General features: G+C 36.4%; 2 protein-coding genes across 2 annotated transcripts; both read left to right on the top strand.

Moving 5' to 3' along the window:
* Positions 1-3,606: 3,606 nt before the first annotated feature.
* LOC123832442 (olfactory receptor 5D13-like) lies at positions 3,607-4,648 on the top strand. The gene is given in 2 exon segments (XM_045860091.1): positions 3,607-3,858; positions 3,860-4,648. Coding segments are annotated over 2 exon segments (1,041 nt in total).
* An 11,665-nt stretch (positions 4,649-16,313) lies between these two features.
* LOC123832474 (olfactory receptor 1009-like) lies at positions 16,314-17,249 on the top strand. Its single transcript, XM_045860119.1, has one exon. It carries the CDS (start codon positions 16,314-16,316, stop codon positions 17,247-17,249), a length of 936 nt encoding a protein of 311 aa, XP_045716075.1.
* The last annotated feature ends 1,907 nt before the right edge of the window (positions 17,250-19,156 follow it).

Genomic DNA, 19,156 nt, shown 5'->3' with positions numbered 1-19,156 from the left:
CTCATGGACATGGACAACAGCATGCGATTGCTGGGGTGGGAGGGGGTTTTAAGGTACTAAATGGTAATGGAAAAAGTATAATAAAGATTTTATATTAAAAAAAGTTGATGATGAAATTATTCCCTAATGTTTAGAAGAAATTACATACAACCAAAATATCACTTTAGCCATTACTTCACCTAATTGCTATACCTGTGGCCTCCTAGGCAATACTTAAATGATATTCTCCAGAGCTAACATCCCTAAGGTCTTGGTGGCATCTATATGTAACACAGTTTGGTGTTAAGATTCAGCTTTTTGATCTCCTTTTCTCTCTGTCATCTCCTAAATTTATTTATAATAGATTTGAAAAAAAAGTCATTTCCCTTAAATATTGCAATGTACTGTAGACTCCTATTCATATTTTTATGGGTTTGTTAGTACATGATTTTTAAACTTGAAATCTTAGCACAAACTTTTTGGGAGTTCATTAATTTTAGCAAAGAAACTTTATACATGAGTAAGTCAAATTCTTCTACACTCAGGTGAGTTGATTTACTCTTATTTTATTTCAATTGAGAAGGAAAGTAATGTATACCAGCAATCTTTGCAGGAGGCAAACACATGCCACTCTAACTGCCAGGATGCCTAGTTAGCCGACGGCAAGTATCTGAATATTCACTGACTTACATACTAAGAAAGTTTCAGTTTTTGTTGATCACAATATTCTTATCTTTCTTTTTATACCTGCAAACTTCAATTTTTAATAATAAAAAAGAATTATATGTTGTAATATATCATTTGTCACTAAATATATTATTTCTCAAATTAATTCTCAGAAGGGAAAACTACTGTGAAAATTTCACAATTTCATAGTTTCATAATTTCATAGTTTCTACAATGCCTATGACAGTGCTGAGCAAAGAGTGGATGTGCAGTGAGAAAGCCACTCCAGGTTAGATATCACTGGAAAGAAGGGAAGTTGTGTGCACAGCACCTGGAGCTCTCAGTCAGCTGGACGTGTTTGACACTTCGTGGCCTAAATGGGGAACTGTGAACTTTGGCTCAAAGTCTGATGTTGTAAATACAGAGGGCAGGAGAAGGAGTGAAAAGTCAGACACATGGACAAGATATGTGGGTAAGAATGAGATGAATACATACCAGAAATCATATTTATTTTCTTTAAGTTAAAGTTATTGGCCCTGGCTGGCGTAGCTCAGTGGATTGACCATGGGCTGTGAACCAAAGTGTCGCAGATTCAATTCCCAGTGAGGACCCCCAGCAACTGCATATTGATGTTTCTTCCTCTCTCTCTCTATCTCCCTCCCTTCCCTCTCTATAAATAAATAAAAATCTTAAAAAAAGTTATTGGGGTGACATTGGTTAATAAAGGTATATAGTTTCAAGTGTAGAATTCTCTGATACATCATTTGTACATTGCACTGTGTGCACATCACCCAAAGTCAAGACATCTTCCTTCATTATGTATTTGCACCACTTTATCCTTTATCGCCTCCTCAGCCCCTTCTTCTAGGGTAATTACCATACTGTTGTCTGTGTCTATGAGTTTTATTTGTTTGATTTTCTTGTTTGTTCATTTGTTGCTTTCAGTTTATATCTCACACATGAGTGAAATCATATGATTCTTTACTTTTTCTCTCTGAATTATTTTGCTTAACATGATATTCTAAGATCCATCCAGTTGTCACTAATGGAAGTATTTAATCTTATCTTATGTCTGAGTAGTATTCCATTGTCTATATGTACCAAATCTTCTTTATCTAATCATCCACTAAAGGATATTTTGCTGTATTTATTTTTGATGGTGATAATTTCCCTTTCAACCTGGAATGCTCAGGCATTATTATAATGCCCATAAAGAACAAATACATATTTTGGAAAAAGTAAGAAAAAATGTGCTCAATTATGGAATTTGTATTCGATGAGTTTTATGTGAAGTTGAAAAACACATTCAGGAAATTATAATAAATGTGGTGGAAGATCAAACCATAAGTATAAAATCAAAGGAATTTGAAAGAACATTTGGAGAAGAAAAAGTACAGCAAGATGTGAATGATATTGTTATATATGCAGGAAACCTTTAAATGCTGTGTAGGATCATGTAGGATAACAGGCATAACAACCAAGTGAAAATGATGGAGTATTTTAATTTCAGCTCATCACAAGACATAGAATTTTAAGTTGTACATGGAATGATTTTCCCTTTATGCCCAGTGCCATTTCAGGTTTTAGTAAGTAGTCAGGAAGTGGCTCTGAGAATAATTGCTTAGCAGAAAAAGGTAGCTGAGGCATTTTGGAGGAACACAAGACATTAAAAAATGTTAAATGTATCCTTTCCCCTGCTATACATCCTTATTTTCCAATATTTTAGGAAGATTAAGTCCCAAGAGGTTTCACTGTGACAATTTGTTTTGTATGACTCAAGATGTGCATCTCAGTACATTGTGAGTTTACAGAGTGGTCCTGATTGAATAAGCAATTCTAACTTCTTTAGTATCTTTATGAGCTTTTACCACAGTACAAGTATATTATGCTCCCAGAGTTTACTCATATAATCACATGTTCATTTCTCCAGTAGATGTTACTGAGTACCTAGTCTGTCAAATGTCCCTTGTTTGCTTTTGCAAATTTTATTTTGCTGTGGAATAGACATGATAAAATAGTAATTAGATAAAAACCAGTAAAATATGTATTTTGTTGGAGATGTGAATAAATTTGATATTTCTGAGTCTTATAATTATAGGTAAAGGCATAGTTAATAGCATGACTATAGTTTTGAAGAATATGTCAAGTAGACATAAAATTATTGGAAGAGATCAAGCAACTTAGAGAAGAAGAAATTGTAAGGATTATCTTTATGTCTATCAAACCTCAGTGTCTAACCAAATAGAAGCCACACTGTGATACCTAAGTGCAGTGACCCATGTTTAAAGGGTTTCAGGTAGACTAATTTGACCATTTAGTGATGATGTAGTAGAAAGGTCTCCAGCATAATAAAAATAAAATAAATATAAAATATATTTCTACACAAGTCCCTATAAATACCAGATATATTATACCAAGAAAGGGTAAATTATACCAAGACTTTTAAAATTTGAATGATTAGGTCAATATGACTGATCAAGGGTATTATTTTTCCTCAGGAAATATCTAAAATATGGGGAGAGAAATATGTGACCAACTATAAGAAAGTCTCTAGAAAGGGAAATTAAAAAATAGCTACAGTAATAATAGTAAAATAAAAAAAGCGGAAAAATTTTAATGACAGTTTTGCTAGACCATGAATTTCCTTTTGAGTTTTAACTTCTCCTTGTAAAACTGGTTAGGTAGGGAAGAAATTATCAATACATATTTCCTCTAAGACAAGCATTTTAACTAAACTCATGTTGAGGCAAAAAGCTAGACTAATCCTTCTCATGATGCTAACTGTCTCTGAGGATACTGAGTCTTATCTAGAATATAACAGAGCCAACACTATGTTGTTCCTCCTTCTTTTATTATTCCATCAGCACAGATTTTAAACTTACTCTAGAATATTTGTATTAGTAAATTCTAGCTTTTGAAATAAGTAACAAATAAATGAAAGCAAGTACTTTGTACAACACTATGTATACTCACGTCTTTCAACATTTGCTCATTTTAACCTGCCTTATCCAAACTTTGCTTCTCATTTTTCTGAGTCACCTTTCCCATGTTGTCCACAGGAACCTAGAAAACCAGAGTGATGAGGTCACCTTCATCCTCTTGGGCTTCTCAGAGTATCCAGAGCTCCAGGTGCCTCTGTTCCTGTTGTTCTTAACAATCTACACAGTCACTGTGCTGGGGAACCTGGGCATGGTCATGATCATCAGGATCAACCCCCAAACTCCACACCCCCATGTACTATTTTCTCAGCCACTTATCCTTTCTTGATTTCTGCTACTCTACAGTGGTTACACCCAAACTACTGGAAAACTTGGTTGTGGGAGACAGGACCATCTCCTTCACAGGATGCATCATGCAGTTCTCCTTGGCCTGCATATCTGTGGTGACAGAGACATTCATGTTGGCAGTGATGGCCTATGACCGATTTGTGGCAGTGTGTAACCCTCTTCTGTACACAGCAGTCATGTCTCAGAAGCTTTGTTCCCTGTTGGTGGGTGCATCATACTCTTGGGGTATAGCTTGTTCCCTGACCCTCACCTACTTTCTAGTGCACCTAACCTTCAGAGGAAATAATATCATACATAACTTTGTCTGTGAGCCTGCTGCTATTGTCTCTGTGTCTTGTTCTGACCCTTACATTATCCAGAAGATCCTATTAGTGTCTGCCACATTCAATGAAATAAGCAGCTTGGTGATCGTTCTCACTTCCTACATTTTCATTTTCATCACTGTCATGAGGATGCCTTCAACTGGGGGGCGCCACAAGGCTTTCTCCACATGTGCATCCCACTTGACTGCCATCACTATCTTCCATGGGACCATTCTTTTTCTCTACTGTGTTCCTAACTCCAAAAGCTCCTGGCTTATGGTCAAGGTGGCCTCTGTCTTTTACACAGTGGTCATCCCCATGCTGAACCCACTGATCTACAGCCTCAGGAACAAAGAAGTGAAGGAGACAGTCAAAACTTTAATCAATACTAAATTGTTCTGTCAGGAAAAGTGAAGGTAGAATATGAATGGTTTCTTTTTAGAGTATTGGTACGAGTTATTCATTAATAAATCATCAGGTGAATCTGCAGTAACCTTGCAATTGATCTTCCAATATCTGTTCACTCTAACATTTAGTAAAATATCTTTAAAATCAGAATATAAAATTTTATGCCATAGTATCCATGACCAAGTAATTGTCCAGCTTAAATTTCAATTCAAGTAGGGCTTTTAAAGTGTGGGATTTGTGAGGTGATCTGAAGAGTTATAGCCTAAATTGTAGTAATTTTATAATTTATTTATAGATTATTTTGTATGTCGATCATGCATATTATATAATATCTGATTAAATGTATTGTGATTGTTTTGTTGACAATATTATTTCTTTTAATTTTTCTATTTTGCTTTGGTTAACTTCAGTGGTAAGAACTTGCATGTAATGTTGAACAAACAGTAAAAGTGGGCATCCTTGACTTCCTGATATACCCAAACAGCATTGACTATTGTATATTTGAAGTGTTGTTTGCTATATGTCTTTATAGATTTCACTTTCCCAAGCTTAGCAAAGTTATCTTCTTTATTTTTATTTTTTTGGTGAATGTTAATTTAAACTGTTTTTTCTTCATTTTACTCTTTAACATTTTAATTTGACACTTACATTTCTTTTTAGGTTTTCTAATATCAAACCAATATTTTTCTGAGAAAAAATAATTTAAATGTGATATAGTAAGATTTCCCATTAGCTGTTTAATGTGACAATGTTTTATTTAGAATTTCAAATTATAAGTTCATAAGGGAAATTGTTCTGTAAAATTCTTTTTTTTGTACTGTCCTTGTTAATTTTTGACATCAAAATTTTACTATCCTCTTAAAAGAAAATGGTAAAACTGTCTTCTAATTTAATTCCATAATTTTTTTTGCTTAATAGTAATCTCTGAAAAATAGGACAATTTTTAATTGCATAGGAATGTTTTCAATTTTGAATTCACCTTCTCTGCTGGTGGCAAGAAAATGATGATTTCAATTTTTGAGTCTTCTTTTTTGGAATTTTTTCTACTATAGCTAATTTTCTGAGTTGGTAGCACAATAGTTTTTATAACAGTCTCTTTCTGAAGTTGGTGGTATCTATATTTATGATAACTTTCAATTACTAATATTATTTTTGCCTTCCTTTCTTCCCCACACCCTGGTTGAACTGTATAAAAGTTTATTCAATTTTATAGGTTTGCTAAAAAAAAACCCCTAAAATCTGATTTTGTTGATCCCCTCTACTTTATATTTTCTATTTATTTCACTAATTTCATTTGTTTTCTTCTTTGTTTTTCCTTACTGAGATGGTTTTTTTACTGAAAATACCTGTAGCTCTGTATCTCAAGGTTTTGGATTTGTTTTTTCTTCATAGTAGCAGTGTCTTCAGTCTATGCATGGGCTATCTTAAAACAACAAGAGAGTCAACACTTCCAGGAATAGCTCTCAACCAACAATATAGGGTTGTAGGTACATAAATACCTCAACTTCTCTACTTACTCCTTGGACAAATTGGAAATAGAGTCTACACAGTCTTGCAGTGGGACTAAGATTCAGTTGTAGGCAAAAATAAATTGTTCATTATTCTGTGTCCCTCTTTTTTACTGAGCTGCTGGTGCTTCCTAGGATCATATTCTAAACAAACTACTTGTGTGTAAATCCTGGTCTCTGGGTCTGCTACTGAGAAACCCAAACCTGGAAGAGTGGAAAACATCTTGGAAACATATATAAGGCATGCATGCAATAACTATGAGCTCCTAAAAGCTGCACAAAAAGCCAATCGATACTGATCAAATAGCTTGAAAAACTTTAGGAGTATAAATCCATAATTCTGTTTTCTATATGCACCCAGTAGTAACAGATATATATTTGCACCAAAAGCAGGGAGCAATGGTAAACATGCTGACTGTGAATATCAAGTAAAAAATGTTGATTTCATACAAATTTCTGGAAGGATTACCAATGAGAACCAAAAATGGAAAGTTTATAGGTTTTAATCTCACAACCTGATGTGTCAAACTGATGTTTTTTTACTGATGTTTTCAGTAAAAACCCAAGTTTGTAAAGTTTTTGTTTTTGTTTTAAAGGTTAATCTTTAATTAATTACACATTTTACCTGCATGACATAGCTGCCAGATAAATGTGACATAATTGCAACTGTTTTGATTGAAATGTCTTCTAAACTGATTATTTTTCTGCTGTTCTTAACCCACTGTGTTTTTGTCAAATAAAATTTTCTAACTTCACCTTATACCATAAAAGTATACTACAAAACCTTGTCTTCTATGTGTGTGCAAGTAGGCAATTATAAAACAAAAGAACAGATATTTTACTTGTAATCTTTTTAATTGTTGTTAAAGTACAGTTGTCTGCATTTTCCCCGCAGCAACACCCCCAACCCAGGCATCCCCACCTCCCTGCCCTGATCCCCGCCGCCCCCCCGCCCCGGTTTTGTTCATGTGTCCTTTATAGTTGATCTCTTCTTTCCCCCCATTATTTCCTTCCACCTCCCCTCTTGTTACTGTGAGTTTGTTCTTAATTTTAATGTCTCTGGTTACATTTTTCTTGCATGTTTGGTTTGTTGATTAGGTTCTACTTAAAGGTGAGATCATATGGTATTTGTCTTTCACTGCCTGGCTTATTTCACTTAGCAAAGTGCCTTCCAGTTCCACCAATAATTGTCTTTAGTGATAAACTAGAATTTCCACATAACTTTATCATCATATTCACATCTGTTTAAGGGCCTCTATAGTACACAAAAGATGCATTATGCTCTTTTCACTTGCCTCCTCAACCACATGCAATTCTTAAAAAAAGAGAAAAAGAAACAAAATCTAAGTGCTGGTCTATAACCACTTGCTGGGTCTTTGTAAATCTCTGCTATACACTGCAGAAGCTGTACCTTGTCCCTCTGGATGGATGCTACACCTGGGCATAGCCTGTTTCCTTGTTGGGGTCCACCCTGCCTGGTCTCAGGAAGCTGTAACCCCCCATGGCTAAGGCTGAGTAAGAGGCCTCCAAACCAGGAGCCACTAAGGAGACAAAAACATTTCCTTGGCATGAACGCTGCCTGTTCTAATGCCTGGCTCCCTGACTGCTGATCACAGCAGTCAATGATGGGTAACAATTCTCTAAAAAAGGGGATGAACCTAAGACAGACATGGTCCCATGGGAATGCCCTAAGGGAAGAGACTCAGGGGGCTGTGGAAATGAAGGGGTATTTACATCCACCCCTGCCCCCTCAGCTTTGTCAAAGCCTGAGTCCTTGAGCAATCCAAGTCTCCTGGCTACCTTTTTCTCCTCTGCCTGACTCAGGCCTGCACAAATAACAGGGGTAGTGCAGTCCAGACCAGAGTCAGAGGACCCCTGGGGTAATCAGACCTGGGACATAGAATATGAAAGATCCTGTGAGGTCTGCCTGCTGGAGCATGCTCTTGAATTAGAATATGAAGGCACAGGCAGGAAACAAAACTGGCCTTTTAGATTCTATAGTATTTTTAAATGATAGAACCCCAAAACCTCAGCCTGCAATCCCAGTGGGAGATCTGCTAGCCCCTTTGAAAGCTAACTACTTGTTTTATCTTCCCTGAGAGACTGTAATCCACAAACTGTATCTGTATTCTTAATAAAAGCCTGCTTGGGCTGGAAACGGGGCGCTCTCCACTAGAGAGAGTGGCCATTTTGTCCCTATTTCTCCATAGGACTTGGTTGTCTGTGTGTATGTTTTCTTGTGTTTCAATGAGCATCTGCAGCTATGGATACTGCTGCCCAGTATTTACATTTCCTAACACTCAGTTTCTCATTTTATGCCTAACATAAGTCTGTCATAGTTAAAATATTTTATATAAGTATATTGTTTTCCTTTTGGATCCTGTTCATTTCATAAGGAAGTTCATAGTCATCACTTTGCTTTCATTTTTGTCACAGTCCTAAAGATACTTTATATCTGTGCTCATCTCTACTTGTGCCTTCCACTTCACCATCATCCTTTCTTTCTATGGTGTGTCCACTTCCAAAGACTCATGGGTAATTGTTCCAGTAGTCTCCATTTTTTACACCATGCTAATCCTCATGCTGAACTCACTGACATATGGTGTGAGGTACAAAAATGTGAAAGAACCTCTGAGGAAGTTAATAGGCTCCAAAATAGTTTAGCACTCAATCCCATTATGTTAATACTAATTTATTTAATATTAATAATTATATTTCTCTGAATTTATTTATATATCTATTGAAATGTCACCTCCTGACTTCTAGTCAAGATGGAGGCACAGGTAAACATGCTTTGCAACCTTGTGCAACCACAGAAAGAATTACAACTAAACCTGAAAACAAATAACACTCTGAACTACCAGAAAATCAAGCTATATGGAAGTCTGACAACCAAGGATTTAAAGAAGGCACACTCATCTGATGGGTAGGAGGGGAAGAGTTACAGAGACTGGTGGAGAAGTGTGGGACATGCCCTGGTGCAGAGAGGTGGCAGCAGTGAAATGGTGGTTCCACATTCATGTGCGGTGGACAAAAAGTGGGAGGGATACCTTGTAAGCAAGCAGTCTCAGCTGCATGCTTGACTGCCAGGGGAAGAGGAAGAAGAAGAAATTGAGAACTTACTTGAAAAAAAAAAAGAAAGGACACTTGCCTAATTTGGTGAAGGAAATAGACACAAGCCCAGGAAGCACAGAGAGTCCCAGGCAGGATGATCCCAAGGAGCACATCAAGGTACATCATAATTAAAAAGTCAAAGGTTAAAGATAAAGAGAGAATCTTAAAAGCAGTAAGAGAAAAGCAGATAGTTACCTACAGGAGTTTCCCATAAGACCGTCAACTGATTTCTCAAAGGAAACTTTGCAGGCTAGAAGGGATTGGCAAGAAATATTCAAAGTCATGAAAAGCAAGGATCTATGGTCAAGATTGTTCTACCCAGGAAAACTATCATTTAGAATCAGAGGGCAGATAAAGGACTTCCCAGACAAGAAAAAACTAAAGGACCTCATTGTCACCTAACAATTATTATTTTTGGGGGAGGAGTCATCATTACCCCATTTTATTTGATTATTTTTTAAACTTGTTTCATTGTTGTTCAGGTACAGTTATCTTCATTTTCCCCTCATGACTCCCCCACCCACACCACCCATCCCCACTTTCTACCCTTGATCCCACCCCCTTTGGTTTTGTCCATGTGTCCTTTATACATGTTCCTAAAAACCCTTACCCCTTTCCCCACAATTATCCCTTCCCACCTCCCCTCTAGTTACCATCACTTTGTTCTTAATTTCAGTGTCTCTGGTAATATTTTGCTTGCTTGTTTCACAAAACCATTATTATATGAAATGTTAAATGGACTTATTTAAGAAAAAGTAGAAGATCAGCCATGGCTCAATGGGTTGAGTGCTAGGTTGTGAAGGAAAGGGTCACCAGTTCGATTCCCAGTCAGGGCACATGCCTGGGTTGTGGGCCAGGTCCCCAGTAGAGGGCATATGAGAGGCAACCACACAATGATGTTTCTCTCCCTCTCATTTTCCCTTCCTTCCACTCTCTCTAAAAACAAGTAAGTAAAATATTTTAAGAAAAAGTAGAAGATCAAAACTATGAACAGTAAAATGGCAAAAAATGCATGTCTTTCAACAATTAAATCTAAAAAAGAAAGCAAACAAGCAGAATCGAGACAGAATTATGGATACTGAGATGGGAGGGTTTTGTTGGAGAATTGGTGAAAAGGGGATGGGATCAACAAGTACAAATAAGTAGTTACAGAATAGCCATGGGAATGTAAAGTACAGTACAGGAAATGGAGTAACCAAAGAACTATGCATGGTCCATGGACATGAACAATGGTGGGGTGATTGTCTGAGGGAGTGGGGGTTGATGAGTATAGGGAGACAAAGGGAGAAAACTCAGGACAATTGGAAGAGCATAATCAATGAAATATAAAAAAGAAATCTTAGAAATATATGTCCTAAAGCAAAATTCAAAACAGGTTTATGTGTAGAAATTAAAAGTAATTGTGTGCTAAGCTAAGTAGGAGAAATTAAAACATTAATTTTAATTAAGCCACTAAGTGAAGAAGTGATAACATTAAGTATGATGAGATGAAAGGGATTTAAAGCATTAAGGAGCTTTACGGAAACTACAATGTTACATCAGAATTAAAAGCCACAGGGGAGGTTTTAAATAAAGAATTTACACTTAGAAGAAGGATTTTGTGTTTGAAAGGACCAATTTGAAAAGCTCTTGCGAGATTCAAAGACAGAGGAAAATATAATTGAAAAGAGAAGAAACAATGATATCAAGAACATAAAGTAGAGATTCAACAACAGATATTATGTGCATGTCAGGGATGCGTCAGAGCAATCAAAACGGAAGAAATGATGAAAGCTACAGTTTTTAACAAAAATTGTAACAAAGTAACAAAGAGTCAAATATTTAGATTTAAAACATTCACTGTGTTTTAGACGAAATAGGTAAGAAGAATCTCACAGACCCTAGAAGAGATTTTTTAAGTGTAATGTTAATGAAATAATTCTTTAAGTATGAAGACAATAAAAACTACTACCCCCCCAAAGGGGAAAGTCATATTATTCTCAGTCCTCTTAACAATATTAATAATAAAGAATATATAAATAAAAGAATACCATCTAAGGAGTTTTCAGGGCAGAAATACATGACTGTAGTTAATTATACTACATTACATTTTATGTTTTTATTTATTTTTTCCCATCCATGCCTACCACCCAGCCCTCCCCACCTCCCTCCCCAAGCCGCCCTAGTTTTTGTCCATGTGTCCTTTGTATTACATGTTTTAAGGTGGCTGAGTAGATCTTAAAATTCCTCATAACAAAACAAATATTTGCAGTGAGTTATACAGAACATTGAATGTTAACTAGACTTACTGTGGTGATCATTATATAAACTATGCAAAAACAAATTATTATGTTATACATTTGAAACTACTATAGTGTTATATGTCTGCTATATCTTAATAAAAAGTTCTTTCACATAAGAATCAAGAGAAAGTTATTAAAACTTAACCTCTCATAGGAAAAAAATGCTTTAAAGAATACAGTATATAAAGAATATAGCATATATCTTTGTGAATTCATGTTTTCAAATTTTTCAGGTAGAGATCCAATTGAAGTATTATTTTAGGAGCCTCCATACTGTTTTTATTAGTGGTTGTATCAATTTATATTTATATCAGCAGTGAATGAGAGTTTTCTCCAAACCTCTCCAACCTAACCGTTTATACTTGTTTGGTTGAGAATAGCCAGTCTGACAGGTGTATCTTGTTGTAGTTTTGGTGAGCATTTCCCTAATAACTAGTGAAGTTGAGCATCTTTTCATACATGTGTTGGCCGTTTGTACATCTTCTTGGGAGAAGAGTCTGTTCAGGTCCTCTGCGCATTTTTTAATTGGACTGTTTGTTTAGTGTTGAGTTGTATGGGTTCTTTATGTATTTTTAATAACTGCTTGTCAGAGCTGTTGTTTGCAAATACCTTCTTCAATTTGGTTGTTGGCCTTTTTGTATTGTGAGTGATTTCTTTTGCTATGCAGAAGCTTTTCTGTTTGGTATAGTTCTATTTATTTATTTTTGCCTTTACTCCCCTTGCCTTTGGGGTCAAATTTAATAAAACCCTCTCTGAGACCTAAGTTCATAATTTAGTACCTATATTTTCTTCTATGTAATTTATTGTTTCAGGTCTTTGATTTTGGTTTTGTAAGCATGACAAACAGTCGTCTAGTTTCATTTTTTTTTTTTTTGCATGTGGCTTTTCAATTTTCCCAGCACAATCTACTGAAGATTTCTTTTCTCCATTTTATGTTTTTGGATTCTTTGTCCATATACATACATGTGAGTTCCCTCCTCAACTTTCAGTGGTCAAGCTATAGAAACAACCCAATTGTCCTTTATTAGATGATTGGAGAAAGAAGATATGGTGCATATGTACAGTGGAACACTACTCAGCCACATGAGAAGGTGAAGCACTGCCACTTGTGACAACATGGATGAATCTTGAGAATATCATGCTAAGTGAAAGAAGTCAGACATAAAAAATCAAGAACCATATTATTTCACTCATACGTGGGACATAAAACTGAAGAAACGGCCCTGGCTTGTGCGGCTCAGCAGATTGAGCAATGGCCTGCGAACAAAAGGGTCGCCAGTTTGATTCCTAGTCAGGGCACATGCTTGGGTTGTTGGCCAGGTCACCAAATGGGGGGCATGAGAGAGGAAACCACATATTGATGATTCTCTTCTCCCCCTTTTCCTTCTCTCTAAAAATAACTAAATAAAATCTTTAAAAAACCCTGAAAAAAAATAATAAATGCACAAATAAGGAAACAAACAAAAACTTGTAGACACAAACAACACTCTGGTGGTTACCAGAGGAAGGAGGTCAGGGAGTAGTAAAGGGAAAAAAAGATGGAATATTGGTGACAGAAGATTTGACTTTGGGTAGTGGACATACAATGCAATGTACAGATCAGTACCATAAATTGCATACTCAAAACCTATACTATCCTATTAACTAAAGTTACCCCCATTAATTTAATAAAAATAAAACACAGTGGCATGCTACAAAATTAAAAAGAAAAGAAAACAAAACAAACAAAACTTTCTAAAGTAAGGAATTGTATTATATGCTGAAAGACTTGTGGTATTTTTTCTTACCTAGGCTAGAACCAAAATTCAGGTTTCTATATTGACTCTGCTATGTCAGGCTGATGCTGTTTGTCTTGGAGGTAAAAAAACACTCTAAGCATTCTGTTTTGTTTTATTTCTTGGCAACAATAAAGTAATTTCTCTTGTCATATGCTAAGTGTTCAGATGTAATCTGTTAAATTTTAAGGACCAGTTAATACGTTATCAGAATATAATTTAAAAAATGAAAACAATTTTCCTTTTCTAGTCCTAGCTTACAATAGTTAAACTCTTCACATATTTTGGACAAAGTCCTGGGAAACTTACTTCCTTGGCAAAGTATGGTAAGTGTTCTATCTGAGGAAAGACCATTTTGTGCATTCTTATGTCTTGCTCCTAAGACGTTAATGCAGAAGAGAGATGGGTACTGCCCTCTGTGTTACTTCAATTTACAAAGAATTTCATAGAGTTTCCTTGCTTAGCCTGGAACTCGGGGTGAGAGAGTCTATATGGAGTTAGAAATAAACTTGAAATGATCAGAAAACAGATGTCATTGAATTTAGGATATGAAGCAAAACTTTAATTGCACTTTCCCTAAGTGGCCTCATTCCCAAGGTATGGTATGCTTTTGGGGACAGAGCATTTTCAATAACAATAACAAAGAAAGAAATGATGCAATTCTTCAGTGAACTTGCACCTAACTAATAAAGACTAAATATGGTTTTAGTGGAGTCTTCCACATTTTCTTTTTGGAAGAAGATATAGGGTACAATCAAATGACTATTGAAATATCTGCCCCATTCTGTGTGTGAAGGTACCATGTTAAGGGAAGAGATGAGATCTGGTGAACTTGGCTCATTTTTACTTTAGTTCTTCTTGTCATCTTGAAAGAGAGGGGAGAATCTGTTAGAATGTAAGTTGAGATCTTCCAAATCACCTTCTTTCATTTACTCTACTTGATTTTTAAGAAGTTCGGGAGAACATAAATTATTTCAGGTAAAGTTAAAATGAATAATATATTTGGTTCACAGCCAGAATCACCATGACCTTCATCTTTGTTGGATGTTGAGCAAGATCTAAGAATAGATCACTTACATAGAAATAAATGCAAAATCTGCAGCTGGAACAAAGCAAGTATAAAATTGGACAGAGATATTTCAGCAGCAGGGTGAGGGGAAAAATAGTCCTAGCTTTAACTCCATCTCTGTTCAAACCAACTGGGTGTTTCCTTCCTAAAGGAAGACTAACACAGATGGTCTTGGTATTATCCAAGGGCACTGAACATGAGAGCCAATTGTGTCCACCACTCTGAGTAGTGTTCTAAGCAGCAAATAAAAAAAAGAGAAATTAAGAAACTAAAATTTTCCTAAAGGGGTAGAAGGCTTGGGCAGTTGTAGAAACTATGATTGATAGAAAAGAGTTGAGGAGCTTCAGGCAATTGTCAAGGTGAAGACTGAGATACAGTGTGTGACTGATCCAGTGGGAGTTATTAGACTTCTTAAGATGTTTAAGCAAGGGTGAGTGTGATGGGTAGACTGTTTGACTGGCTATTCCATCTATCTCTTTAATTTCCCCAAAGCCAGAGACATACTTTAAACTGTATTTTATGCTTCACAGGAGGCTTTGCTAAAGTCAAATAATGAATTTCAAATGAAAATGGAAGGAAAAGTGTCCATCATATAAGTCTTATGTTGGACTCTGATATTCTTGGCCTCATAAGTTCTTTTTTTTAAAGTAATGTATAAGTAGATTACTGAGCTTTTGTATGTTGATCCTTTTATTCTAGTGGGTGATAATCCTCACAGATCAAAGACAATAGTTTTAGCTACATTAAATAAATGAAGTCTTTAAGTAAAGTTCAGAGAGATCAGCTGACTTAACTAAGGTCATCGTTAAGTGGGTGACAAAGAATCTATAGAAGATACAGAGATGGAGAATTTAGGCTCTTTTTCAAATTTCTTCCTTGCACTGTTTTCCTCCCTGCACTGGTACATAAACTCAGTAGTTTCTCTTATCTTATGGGCTTCCCACTAATGGCCACTGGCTAAAATTCCACACCAGAAACAGAAACCCAGAAGTATGTTATCTTATGCTCATGTTGGAAAGATTTTTTTTGAAATGAAAGGAGTTGTGAATACATCAACATTTCCCAGTGTGAGAGCAGGAAAAGCACAGACCATTTTGACAGGTGTTTCAAAGCCCACCTCTGCCAGTCACTAGCAGAGAAATTGTGAATTTCCCTGTTATGAGAACATTGTGAACAGTTCTATCTTGTGTAAAACAAGGTGATATTTAGCTTGGAGGCTTATTCAAAAGAGTATGTAATGCAAAAATACTAACCATTGTTGTCCACTTATTTAGGTGCTCAATAAGGTGCTGCTAGATTCCTTGGGTGCATTATCTCATTTAATCCCTACAAAAATTTACAAGGTTGATATTACTATTACTATTCCTGCTTCACAGAGGAAGAAAAGTAATTTTCCTGGGATGAGAGAAGGTGGATGTCAGAGCAGTTGAATAACATGCATTCAGCATTATGTCATAATCACAAAATGCAAAGAAAGTCATCTGAAAAATGAGTGACTGCTCATTTCTGTTCCAGCTTGCCTCACTTCTACTCTCCTGCATCATTTCACCATGGATGTGGCCACTTGGTGAACTCAGGTAAAGTTCACTAAGGTGGGAGTTAACAGATGTCTATTGTGGAACCACCTGTGTTCAGTGAGTCAACTGAGAGGACCTTGAGCAAGCTGCTCCTCTTTTCTAGGCTTCCACTTTTTCATTGAAGTATTGACAAATTCTGCAGAGTTATATATATTATAGCCATGGGTGTGATCTTTTGCAGTGGTCTCTATTTCATTTTGTGTTCCCAGCTGCAGCACGTAACTAACTCATATCATTCCTTGTTAGTTCATTTTCTAGTATATTTTTGCTGTGTCCCAATTTTGAAGATATGTTCACCAAATGTTCTGTGATGCCTCTGCTCTTGTAGCAAAATCACAGCCAGTCAATGGCCAATGAAAACTACACAAGGGTCACAGAGTTCGTTTTCACAGGTTTGAATTACAGCCCTCAGTTGCAGGTGTTTCTCTTCCTGCTCCTTCTGAGTTTCTACATCATCAACTTAACAGGAAACTTGGGGGTGATTATACTGATATGTATCAGTCCCCGCCTTCACACACCTATGTACTTTTTCCTCAGCCACTTGTCCTTTGTGGACATGTGCTTGTCCTCAGTTGTGAGCCCCAAGATGCTCACTGACTTCTTTCTGCAGAGGAAAGTCATCTCTTTCTTGGGCTGTGCTTTGCAGCAGTGGTTCCTTGGGTTCTTTGTCGCAGCAGAATGTGTTCTCTTGGCATCCATGGCCTATGACCGCTATGTAGCCATCTGTAACCCATTACTGTACTCAGTTGCCATGTCCCAGAGGCTCTGTATCCAGCTGGTGGCTGGCCCCTATGTCATTGGCTTCATGAACACCATGACTCATACAACAAACACATTTCGCCTCCCTTTTTGTGGCCCCAATGTCATCAATCACTTCTTTTGTGATGTGTTTCCCCTGTTTTCCCTGGTATGTGCTGACACAGAGCTCAATAATTTAGTGGTTTTCATCATGGCCGGAGCTGTGGGAGTCTTTAGTGTTCTGACCATTATGATTTCCTACATTTACATCCTCACTGCCATCCTGAGGATCCACTCAGCTGATGGGAGGTGCAAAGCCTTTTCTACCTGCTCCTCCCACCTGACAGCTGTCTCCATCATGTTTGGTACCCTGTTGTTCATTTACGTACGACCAAGTGCCAGTTTCTCCCTGGATCTCAATAAAGCAGTGTCTGTGTTTTACACGGCAGTCATCCCCATGTTGAACCCACTTATCTACAGCTTGAGAAACAAGGAGGTCAAAGATGCCCTCCACAGGACTCTCACTAGGAGGATGACATGTTAGGCTTGAATTCTTTTCTGGAAAGAAGTTGGGGGAGAAATCTCAATGGAAAGACCAATTTTGTGATTCCTAAGGCTACTTGCAAGTGTTTGGAGATTGAGTGACACCCCTTAACCCATTCACCTATCCAGTGGTTTGTTCACTTAGTCAATTAGTGTAGATTTATTAGCCTTGTAAGTGATTTTTCTCTGTACTATACCAATATTGTAGTTGGAACCCACAGTCCATTTAATTTTCCTTCTCTTGTACACCTCATAGTCCAATTATTTTCAAAAAAGCTTTATTTTATATCTGTCATTAATTATCTGTCATTCTGCTAATATATTTTCTCTTTCTGCTTACCCCTTGGGATTAAAATTTTAAAACACAGTTCTATAGTTTTTACACTCACATATAGCTCCCACCAATAAGGATATGTAAATAAAAGTGATGTGGGATCTCATGTTTAAACTCATCAATGGAAAGAAATCCTTGACTGTGAACACTGATTTTTGGGGTGTCCTTAACACAAAGAACTACACACATCTCAGGGAGTGAAGACAGATCTGTGTCAACTCTGACAGATGGGGTGGTCTACAGTGTCTGTTTATAGTGATAAAGAGACCTGTGCTCATTTTAGTACATTTTATACCTGGAAGAGCTAAAGCAGTTCATCAGTATGAAGCCCTTATTATTTTCAAAGTTAAAGACTTATTAAAGAAAAAGAAGAAGATCAAAACTATGGGCAGTAAAATCACAACTGTCAACAACTGAATCTAAAAAACACAAAAACAAACTATGTGAATAAGTAGAACAGAAAGAGAGTCAAAGAAGTGGAGATCACATGGGAGGGTTATCAGTGGGGAGGGGAAAGGTGGAGAATGGGAGAAAAGGCATGGATTGAGAAGCATAATTGGTAGGCACAAAACAGAGAGCGTGATGTTAAGAATAGTATAGAAAATTCAGAAGCCAAAGAACTTACATATACTACCCTTGGACATGAACTAAGGAGGAAGGATAGTTGGAGAGAATGAGGGTACCAAGAGGAGAGTGGCAAAGGCAGAAAATTAAGGGAATTGTAGGAGCATAATCAACGACATATGTTAAGAATAAATAAATAAGCATAAAACCTCAAGAAAATCAACCAATGAATGCTAAAAAATAATAAAAGAAATGACACCCTCCCAAATAACTCTGCCCTGAAAAGCTAATAGATTGTCACTCTTTACCTTCTTAACATGATTTATGTTTTTTCATAGTAATAGATATATTTTAACAGATGCAACAATTTATTTGTCCATTTGTTATTTCCAATAAAATATGATTTCTAGAATGGCAGAAATTTCTTATATTATTCTCATACCTTGTAGCTCTAGTGCCTAGAAAATAGCCTAGAAAACACATTTGGCCTTCAATGAATACTTACTGGATGAATAAAATAAGGAAGAAAATAAAAATTTTAGACTAAATTAATGCCATTTAGAATTTTGTCCCATTTGCCTGGGTAAGTATGATTTGGGTGATGTCTCCTCAATGAATGTAGTTCCCACTTGAGTTCCACAAAGCCAAAAGAACAGGAATAAGATTCTCAAAGGTGGTCATATTTGGTTATGTGAATTCTTCTGTTGCTGATTATTGCACTGTGGAAGACATGTCTATGTCTAATTGTAAGTATTTAGTTTTAGGTGGATATTCTATAACCACCTGACTACCACACAAGTGTCAGACCACAAAAATGATGGTTCCATGATCAACAGTAACTCTCATAATTAGAGTTGAGATTAATTTTGAAAACACTGGTCAGGTTCAATTTAGATATCTTTCCCTTGAGCATTTTAATTCAGATTTTAGAAAGATTGAAGAGTTTATTCAGCATTGTTGTTAATATTTTAGTCACGTTTAGTTCCTTTGGATTACCTAGATTCAGAAAC

This window comes from Phyllostomus hastatus, unplaced genomic scaffold, assembly GCF_019186645.2.
Source record: "Phyllostomus hastatus isolate PE091 unplaced genomic scaffold, TTU_PhHast_1.1 phas_scaffold_190, whole genome shotgun sequence".
Classification (NCBI taxonomy): Eukaryota; Metazoa; Chordata; class Mammalia; order Chiroptera; family Phyllostomidae; genus Phyllostomus; species Phyllostomus hastatus.
This window is presented reverse-complemented; position numbering and strand designations above follow the sequence as displayed.